The following is a 10,178-nucleotide window of genomic DNA, read 5'->3' on the forward strand; positions in this document are numbered from 1 at the left end:
ATAGGCTGTGTGGGGTGACCAGGTAGGCCAGCACGGGGGGGCAGTAAGGGGTGACCAGGCCACAGAGGGGGCCAGTTGGGGATGACCAGGCCACAGGGGGGGCAGTAAGAGGTGACCAGGCCAGCAGGGAGGGAGCAGTTAGGGGCAATCAGACCGGCACACTGAGGCAGTGAGGGGCAATCAGACCAGCGGGGGGCGCGGGGTGGTGGTGGCAGGGGGCAGTTAGGGGTGACCAGGCAGGCAGGCAAGCGATTAGGAGCCAGCAGTTCAGGATTGTGAGATCGGGGGATCGGTCCTAAACCGGCAGTTGGACATCCCCCGTGGGGTCCCATATTGGAGAGGGTGCAGGCTGGGCTGAGGGGACCCTCCCTGTGCACAAATTTCATGCACCGGGCCTCTAGTCTATATATATATATAAGGCTGATATGCAAAATGTCCCCTTGGGAGTTCGATTGCTTGCTATGATGGGCACTGACCACCAGGGGGTGGTGTGGAACATGGTGGGAACTGTGCAGTGGTGGCAGGTGGGTGAGGGAAGAAGGAGGCGGGGAGGCAGGAAACCTGATCGGCCCTGAGGGCAAGCCAGGCCTCAAGCAAAAAATAAATGACAATAAAATGATGTGGTCAAATTTAAAAAATCTTAAATTAAGTTTTTAAATCATATGTTCGTAAGAAAATATTATGAATAGGCTCTGAGGATCCCCGAAAATACAGGTATACCTCTATTAATGAGAGAGTTATTTCTGAAAAGAATGTGACACTTTCTTACTGAAATAAAAGTCAACTATGTATTCCTAGGATAAAGTAAAATTGGCCGAAAACAAATGATGGGTTTAGTTTGCTGTTTTAACATGCCACACATTTTTGACCAAAAGCCTTGTAATATACCAGATATTTTTTTTAAAATCAATACTACCAGCAAAGAAAAAGAGTTTACAAGAGCCATATCATTCTAGATGTCATCTGTGAGCTTCTTATGCTTTTTGAAAAGTTGGTAAAATTATACTGAGTTAACATTAGAATAAGTTAAGAGGTTTCTAACTCAACAACAAGACTGATACCAAAATCAGTGCTTTCCTTCAGAGTAAGTTAATGGTCTATACCTACTTAAAAAACTTTTTTTTCTTCAAAAGCAGTTGATGGCTCATTACAGGAAAAAACCAAAACAATAAAATTACCCACAATCCATACTTTCAGTGAGAAAAAAAAAAATCTAGAAGGACCCTTTATCATTTTCCCATCATTCTTAGGAACTTATTCTAATATAAAAGTAGTTATTTCATTGCAATACAAAGTATTTCAACTTTATTTTTATATGAATCATGCAACATGAATCTGAAGATTACCAAAATCTTATTAAATTACAATTTTTACAGGACTTTTTGGAACACTGCATATTTCCCTTCAAGCAACTCCTCTTCTACAATGGACATTAGTTTTAAAACAATCTTAAAAAATTACCAAATTTTTACTTGCAGTTAAAGATAAAATCTTTGGAAGGCAAATAAATATTAGTAGCTACTGCTTAAAGAAATGGAACTTTTGCCCTGGTTGGTGTGGCTCAGTTGGTTGGGTGTTGTCCTATGCACTGAAAGATTGGCGGTTCGATTCCTGGCCAGAGCACATGCCTGGGTTGCAGTTCGATCCCTCATAGTGAGCGTGTGGGAGGCAGCCAACTTATGTTTTGCTCTCACACTGATATGTCTTTCTCTCCCCTTTCCCTTCCTTTCTCTCTAAAAATCAATTAAAAATAATAATCAAAATACAAAAATACAAAAAAGAAATGGAACTTTTAAGATCATCACATCATGAGAAATAGTAAAAACAACCTTTCAAAAAGCATAGCAAACTTGGTTAACTTAGTTTAGAATAGCTATTTTCTAGAAATAAAATTTTTGGCTACTTGAATTCAGTTCATATTCCAATGACTTAAAAGGGGTCAGACATATAATGAGAGGATAGTTTTCTTGGTGGCAATAAACACTGTTATAAAACTCATCAGTAAATGGAACCAGCCTTAACAAACTATTTTTCTTTTAAAGAAAGAAATGAAGTCATTATTTGGCCATAGTGATTTTTACCTCTATTTTTGAAACACACCCCCCTCCCTACCCCCCGTTTGCCCAATAAATGAAGAGAGACCATACCTCAGAAGGTGCCTGCTGTGTGCTTATATAATAGATAAGAAACAGCCTCATTTTATCTTCTGGAGTTCCTGCTACATAGGGGAAAGCAGAATTTTAAAAACCCCTCATAATTCTGGGTATTTAGTCAACACAGGTATATAAAAAGTCAAGGCATATCTAAATATGAATCTAGATTTAGCTGATTTAAGGTTATAAACATTTTAATTACAACCAGATAAAATACAGATATGGAAAAAATTTAAATGCTTTGGGATTGAAGAGATGGGATATGGAAGTAACTCCATTCTTTCTTCCATACTGTACTTTATATTGAGATTTACAGGAGACTATTGAGATGAAAAGGGGATGTTAGTAATAATTATGGAAAGACAATCAGCATAAAAATGGGACTGTCCTGGGACACAAGCTGTGTGGTCACCCTAGGTATTAGATTATGAAATCTTGCTGCCTAAAATCATATAGATCAGACTAAGGTCATACTTTTCAAATTGGGATAATTAAATATAATGTCTCCTCTTTCTGAAGGGCATTATATTACATTTAATACATTTATATTAAACACTGATGTACTGTGCATATTTGTCTAAAATTTTAAGACAAAACATAAGATTTTAAAGAAATTTCTTGCTTGCAGTGGGTGCCTTGGGCTACTACAACTCCTATTACCCACAGCCCAAAACTGTCCAGAGAAAGTAACTTATTCTCCCCTCTGCTACTGGGTTTACTTGGGTGAAAAGTGGTAATAGCCATAGGTAACTCAGTTTCACTACTCAACAAATAACAATATAAACTCTCACTTCAAATTATGTCCTAATACTCAAGAAATCGAATTGGTATACTTTATTACAGAATTAAAAAAAGAACTTTTTCAAAATATGACTGATGAACCATCAATTTTTTAAAATATGGGTAGAATCTAGACACCCATTCTTAAATTATCCTCACTCCCTATATATGACAAAGAATAGTGATAAAGATCTTTCTCCAAAGTTCTCATGTTTACAAATAAATATAGTATCTTAGACACTTTGATTCATGATCTTGTTTAAATCCTAGGAAAAGCTGACATTTTTGTTTTAGCAGGTAATTAGCCTGCTGGTTCAGGCCAAAGTTCCTACCACCTTCCTGTGGGTTGTGGTTCCATCACTGATTCTATTTTCAAACCCTTTTGCAGTGCTATGGGGATGTGTCTCACTGCCCAGTGGACAATAGGAGAACTGGGAGATCATGTAGCCCTTCACCTCTTAGGCTTTGGAATGTTGTTTAGGATCAGATTCCCATATAGGCAGTTCAGAGGTGAGCCCAGGAATTCATGAACAATTTGGTGGGGCTGCTTTTCTGAGCTCCTTCCTCTGCAATCTTCCTGGTTCTTTCCAGTTCCCTTAGCCCTTCCTTTTTGGTGCTCTAGCCAAAAACCTTTGGCTCTAGTTACCCTGCTCCACTGTGCATGTCCTGTAACTGACAAGCAGCTAGAGGAAATAGAGAAAAAGAACAACAGGGCTTGCTTTAGGCTCTTGGGACCATAGCTTCTAAGGTAGTAGAGAAAGGGTCCTCTCCGTCAGAGTTTTAGGGGCCTGTGGTGGTTCCCTGCTGTTGCTTTTTAATATTCTCAGCATCTAGTAGCATAGCCTTTTTCTCACAGAAGGCACACGTTCTGTTTAAAGAAGGGACAGTTCCCATTCTTCAGGGAGAAACATTTTATAGTTACTATGTGCTAATAAATGCCCCAAACCTCTGCTAAGGTTTTTAAGAGTCCTGATGGTATGGACTATAGAGCATCCAAATACTTAACACGAACGTGAATCACAGGGGAACCAAATTGCAATTGTATCTTTACAGTTATAAGTACTCTAGAGCTTATAGCCACAGCCTGGATCTTCTTGTCACATGTAAGTTTCTACTGTAACTGCACTCTATTTTAAAGTCAGAGTGTCCAGCTCATTATATACTTTCTTTCCCCATGCCAGCCCTGGAATCCTAATGTAAAATGGTATTTATAAGCTAAAATCTTTACTATCGGGGCATTGTTGCTTCCAGCCCTGCTCAATTGGCAGAGCTAGATAATACATATACAGGATGTCCCCAAAAATTTATCTATACTTTGAATAATTATAAAGGCAATGTTTATTAAAATGATTTTATTTTCAAAATTGTGCTATCAGCTGTTCAAGTGTGTATACATTTTTTTTGGACACCTGTATAAGTGTACACACACACACACAAACATCTGTATTTATTTCTCTATCTGACAAATACATAGTGAAAACACTAAGTCCATACCAACACCTCCAATTCCAACCCAGCATTCCAGGATTCATTCTAGTCTTCTCCCTTTCCTATTTATAACTTCCTTCTCCAAGGAGAAACCTGGCTCCCGTTGTATTATCTAATATATTTACTTATTTAACCAGCTCCTTGTATGTAACAAATATCATATCTCTGCTGCCATCTTTGCCTGCATGGAAGCCTTTTCACTCCACTTGGACACTGATTCCCTACAATGGACCCAACATGCCTGGCCATACTGCTCACCCATTTGGGCTGATGTTGGGTTGGCTCCGTGCAGCGATCTGTTAGAGCTCTTACACCTGTGTTTCCACCTGTGGACACTGCTCACTTCACTCAGACTTCAATACCTTATACAAATTATCAACACTCCCATTACCTACATGTAGATGCCCTTCTCATTTTGCTCAGGTTCCAAGATCTTGTTCTGGTCGAAAGTGACACCAGACTTCTGCTTTGCATAAATGCCTACATTGCTCAGCCTTATTTAATGTCTTTAAAAATAAACTGTTTGAGAAAGTAGGGGGAAAGGACAATGAAAGGTTCTGTTTGCCCTTTTATCAACACACTATTTGTTTTAACTTTACTCAACAGTTCTTGTTAAATAACTCTGAAGTAATGGACTTATGTATATTTTGCACTTTTTCATTGTAAAGTATAAATACTTAAAATGCTATGCTCTCACTACAAATCTAGCTTTTTAAAAGTATGAGCAAGCAACGGCTAGGTGGCTCAGTGTTTTAGTGTCAATCCATATACCAAGAGGTCGCTGGTTGAATTCCTGGTCAGGGCACATGTCCAGGTTGTAGGGTCAAACCACAGTAGGGGGCATGCAGGAGGCAGCCGATCAATGTTTCTTTCTCTCTCTCTCTCTCCCTCTCCCTTCCTCACTCTAAAATCAATAAAAACATATTTTTTAAAAAGTGAGAGCAATACTTATGGCTTCTCAGAAGTTGTATGAATAGAATCTTTAATTACAAATAATTTGGACATTTTAAAATTACTTTTTAATTTGAAATGAAGTCAAAAGCTCAGCCGATATGGCTCAGTGGCTGAGTGTCAACCTATGAACTCAGAAGTGGCAGGTTCAATTCCCAGTCAGGGCACGTGCTTGGATTGGGGGCTTAATCCCCAGTAGGGGGCGTGCAGGAGGCAGCTGATCAGTGATTCGATCATCATTGATGTTTCTCTCGCTCTCCCTCTAAAAATAAATAAAAACATGTTAAAAAAAACCCAACTCATACCAAAACTCAAAAACTATTATCATCAGATGAGTAACTTTTGTGCGAAATATGAGATGAGTAGAGCTTATATCCTTTTTATTCATTTTGGAAAAGGGCTGAGATTTGAACTGCTAACTATTCTGAAATGATCAATAACTCTCTAAAGTTTAGAGATTTTAATAGGCTAAAACCCTATGTAGATCCTATGATCATTATAATTCAAAGCAATAATTAAATTACATTTTCCAAATACAAAGCATTTATCTTAAGAAAATATAACATACAAATATTTAGATGAATATAAAATATAAAGGGATTGACTAAAGAGTTTCTTTAAAAGTGAATTCCCTAAATATTTAAAATAGAATTCCGTTTTAGATACATCTTTTTATAAAACTCTATGTTTAAACCAAATTATTTAGAAACTATATCACTTAGAGACACCTGCTTGAATGTTATACCTTCAAATCTTCCTGGACCAACAGAAATTGAGCTTCAGATGTAGCACTTTAAATGAATATAAAAAGTGCTTAAATACCATTAAAGAAAAGTTCAATGAAATAAAATGCAAATTATTTTTCTACTTTATGAACAACCAAATTATTTAGAAACTATATCACTTAGAGACACCTGCTTTGAATGTTATACCTTCAAATCTTCCTGGACCAACAGAAATTGAGCTTCAGATGTAGCACTTTAAATGAATATAAAAAGTGCTTAAATACCATTAAAGAAAAGTTCAATGAAATAAAATGCAAATTATTTTTCTACTTTATGAACTGCTATGCTACAAACTTCTCAATAGAAAATAGTTTAATTATCTCATTATTAGCATAAATGGTTAGAAAAAATAATTCTATTCAGATTTTACTAAAATTGAAAATGCTGGATTCACCTGATGTGAAACTTACATTAACCTTAAATTTATGGTACATACCATCAGGGTCTGATATTATATCTAGAAGAGATTTATCCAGAGTAGTTTTGCTCATTATTTTTTCTTCATATTCAAAATATACATCTAGTTTTCTTGCCTGTTTCAAAATAAATATTAGATTAGAATACCTCAAGTAGTAAAAACACATTAAGGGCTTCTCAGCTTACAAGTTTTATTTTCTATGATCAATTTTAAAAGCAAACGTTCATTTCCTAATAGAATTTATTTTAAAGTTTCCTACTTCTGATCATATACTTTATGTAAAAAAACAACAACCAGATTGGCCCTTTGTTTACCATATTTGACTTATAAATTCCAATTTAATTGTCATATTTGTATTAGCAAAGATAAAAACCGCACAAATCTCAATTACTGTATAAATCAGTAACTAGCATACAAATAATATTGTATTCCATGCAAATTAGTGGTCATGTTATGGTTATATATATTTTTGTGAACAAATCTACATATTTTTACCTTAACTGAATAGAAAGTTACCCTAAATTATTTTCAATGGTTTTTAAATAAAACTGTTTTTCCTCATTAATAGCCCCATTTAATACTTTGAAGTTTTAGATATTAGAAAAGTAGTCAAGCTTAGCTTTTTGGTATCACATCTTTTCCCAAATTAAAAATGTATTGAGTAAAATTATCCAAATGAAATTAACATGTTATATCCCCAAAAGGAAATAAAAATTATTACCAAGTATCTATTAAATTATGTTTCAGATAACACATAAGAGAGAAAAGAACATGTTTTCTATTGAAGGTGTTAATCTAAGACAGTGATTTTCAACCTTTTTCATTTCATGCACACGTAAACGAATTACTGAAATTTTGCAGCACAACAAAAATATGTATTTTGCTGATCTGACAAAAAAACCCACAGATATAATATTGGTTCATTCACACTGGATGGCTATTACTGTGTTGGCTGTTGTCTTTTTTATTTGACAATCTAAGGGAAAAGAGGTCAGTGCCCCTGACTAAATAGTCAGGTATTGCATGTTTTAAGAATTCTTGCTTCACACTGATAAAAAGTCACTGCTCTAAAGGGAATAGAAACCACTTATGAAATAAGTTACCAACAAAGAACCAATATGTAAATATAGAACATAAATATATTAAGCTAAGGTGACAATGAAACAGTTAACCAATTGTGGAGGAGGGAGTGATAAAATCTGAGTTGAATTTTGAAAGTGATTTGAAGGATAGAGTTCATTTCAGTGAAGGGGATCATACCAAGGCATAATCAAACTGGAGAAAACTGACACAAAAGGTAATACACTGTACTCTTCTGTCCTTTGCTTTTACTCAACAAAATACCCTAAATCAGTCATGGAGAATTTCCATATTAATGAGCTCCTGATAAGAGTATAATAAACTTCACAAGTTTTCCTTTTTATAAACTATTTGGCACTTTATCTTCTTCAGGCTCCCTGGCATAGGAGCTATCTTAGCTCCTCTACAAAGCTATTTTGAATAGCAAAATAGATGAGGTGAAGTCCTAGGAATAAAAAAGTATAATATTAAAAATGGACAGAAGAAACAGAAAAGAGATCCTAGAAAAGAGACCATAGTAGTGGCTGTGGAAATGGAAAGAGACAGATACTTAATAATTAACATGAGAATGGAGATTTAAAGCAAATAATGAAAGAAGTCCAAGATAACTTGTGAGGAACTAGGATAATGGTAGTAGGAATTATGTTAATGTGAATATTATATTGGGAAAGGTTAATTATCTGTAGACTGAAGCCAGAAATGGAGGAGGTAATGTGATAAAATAAGGTGTTAAGTTTACTTGCAGACCCTCACAATCTGCTCCAGCCAACCTTTTCTGTTTAACTACTATACACTAGAATAGTTCCCTATAGTCACATCAAATAACTCACTGACTTTTGTTTATTAGACATCATGTATCTAGGCTTAGACTCAGATTATTCTCTCAGCTTTTTAAGAATATATTCCTCTTCCATCGCCTGCCTGGTGAATTCTACTCATTCTTCAAGGACCAGCTTTTTTGCAACTCTTTCTTCAATCTCCATTCTTTCCCCTTCTTGCCCCTCCCCCAGGCTCTTCGTCAGCTGGAAGAATTTATTATTCCTTTAAATGTGCACTTTACATACATTTCCACAATAACAATGATCCTATATACTGGTAATAAAAGGCTAATATGCAAATAGACCGAACCGTGGAACAACTGGTCACTATGATGCACACTGACCACCAGGGGGCACTCAATGCAGGAGATGCCCCCTGGTGGTCAGTGTGCTCCCACAAGGGGAGCACCGCTCAGCTAGAAGCCAGGCTTATGGCTGGTAAGCGCAGCAGCGGTGGCGCGAGTCTCTCCCGCCTCCGCGGCAGTGCTAAGGATTTCTGACTGCCAGTCGGACACCACCCAAGGGCTTCCGGACTGTAAGAGAGCGCAGGCCGGGCTGAGAGACTGCCCCCCGCCCCCAGAGTGCACGCATTTCATGCACTGGGCCTCTAGTTATACTATATTATTCTCCTTTGTTTACATGCTACTCTTCTAAAAGAGTACACTCCCTAGAGTGTATCTAATTAATCATTTAACACTAATACTCTAATAAGGCATATGGCTTGTAACAAGTACTTGAAAAAATAATTGTTGAATTTCTAAGCTATAAGATCAGGATATATATGGATAAGCAGTCATCTCTGTTTTTTAAAGATATTTAAATTTATTTGATTTGAGAGAAAGGGAAGGGAGGGAGGGAGGGAGAGAGAGAAGGAGAGAGGGCGGGGGAGAGAGAGAGAGAAACATGGATATGAGAGTGGAACATCAGAGAGAGAGAGAGAGAGAGAGAGAGAGAGAAACATCTATTTGTTGTTACACTCATTTATGGATTCATTGGTCGATTCTTGTATGGGATTGAACCCAAAACCTTGGAATGTCAGGACCATGCTCTAACCAACTGAGATACCCAGCCAGAGCCTGATTAATAGTTATCTTTAAAAGTTATGAAAGAAGCCCTGGCCGGTTTGGCTCACTGGATAGAGCGTCGGGCTGGGAACTAAAGGGTCCCAGGTTCGATTCCGGTCAAGGGCATGTGCCTTGGTTGCGGGCACATCCCCAGTGGGAGGTGTGCAGGAGGCGGCTGATCGATGCTTCTCTCTCATCGATGTTTCTAACTCTCTATCCCTCTCTCTTCCTCTCTGTAAAAGATCAATAAAATATATTAAAAAAAAAAAGTTATGAAAGAAAAAAAGTAATGAAAGTAAAATAAACTTTTAGAAGTGAAAAATGTAATCAATCAAGTCTTTAGTGATTTGATATATGAAATTAAGAATGCTAAATGTTGAGGAGAAACTAAGATGGTGGCATAGGGGAACACCGAGATTGCTGCCTCCTACAACAACTTCAGAAACGCAATAAAAGGACAGGACGGTCAACATCCAGAATTACAGGAAGGCTGGTGGAGTGGAAATTCTACAACTAGAAGAAAAGAGAAAACCACATTGAGGGTGAGGAGCTGCGGAAGTAAAGTGCAAAGGTATGGAGGCTCGAGAGCGCGCGGAAGTGGGCTGGTACCTGAGGACGCGGCTGGGGAGGGAGGACCATGT

General features: G+C 37.2%; 1 protein-coding gene across 2 annotated transcripts in view; it reads right to left on the minus strand.

Annotated features, from left to right (window-relative positions):
- Positions 1 to 10,178, minus strand: part of SCFD1 (sec1 family domain containing 1) — a 128,432-nt gene that overhangs the window by 43,772 nt on the left and 74,482 nt on the right. For both annotated transcript variants that reach the window (XM_006766015.2, XM_006766016.2), the window contains 2 exons: positions 6,594 to 6,690; positions 2,148 to 2,218 (listed from right to left, as the gene is read on the minus strand). In XM_006766015.2, coding sequence (XP_006766078.1) covers positions 2,148 to 2,218; positions 6,594 to 6,690 — 168 coding nt within the window. The remainder of the gene's footprint in view (positions 1 to 2,147; positions 2,219 to 6,593; positions 6,691 to 10,178) is intronic.

This window comes from Myotis davidii, unplaced genomic scaffold (assembly GCF_000327345.1).
Source record: "Myotis davidii unplaced genomic scaffold, ASM32734v1 scaffold21, whole genome shotgun sequence".
Lineage (NCBI taxonomy): Eukaryota > Metazoa > Chordata > Mammalia > Chiroptera > Vespertilionidae > Myotis > Myotis davidii.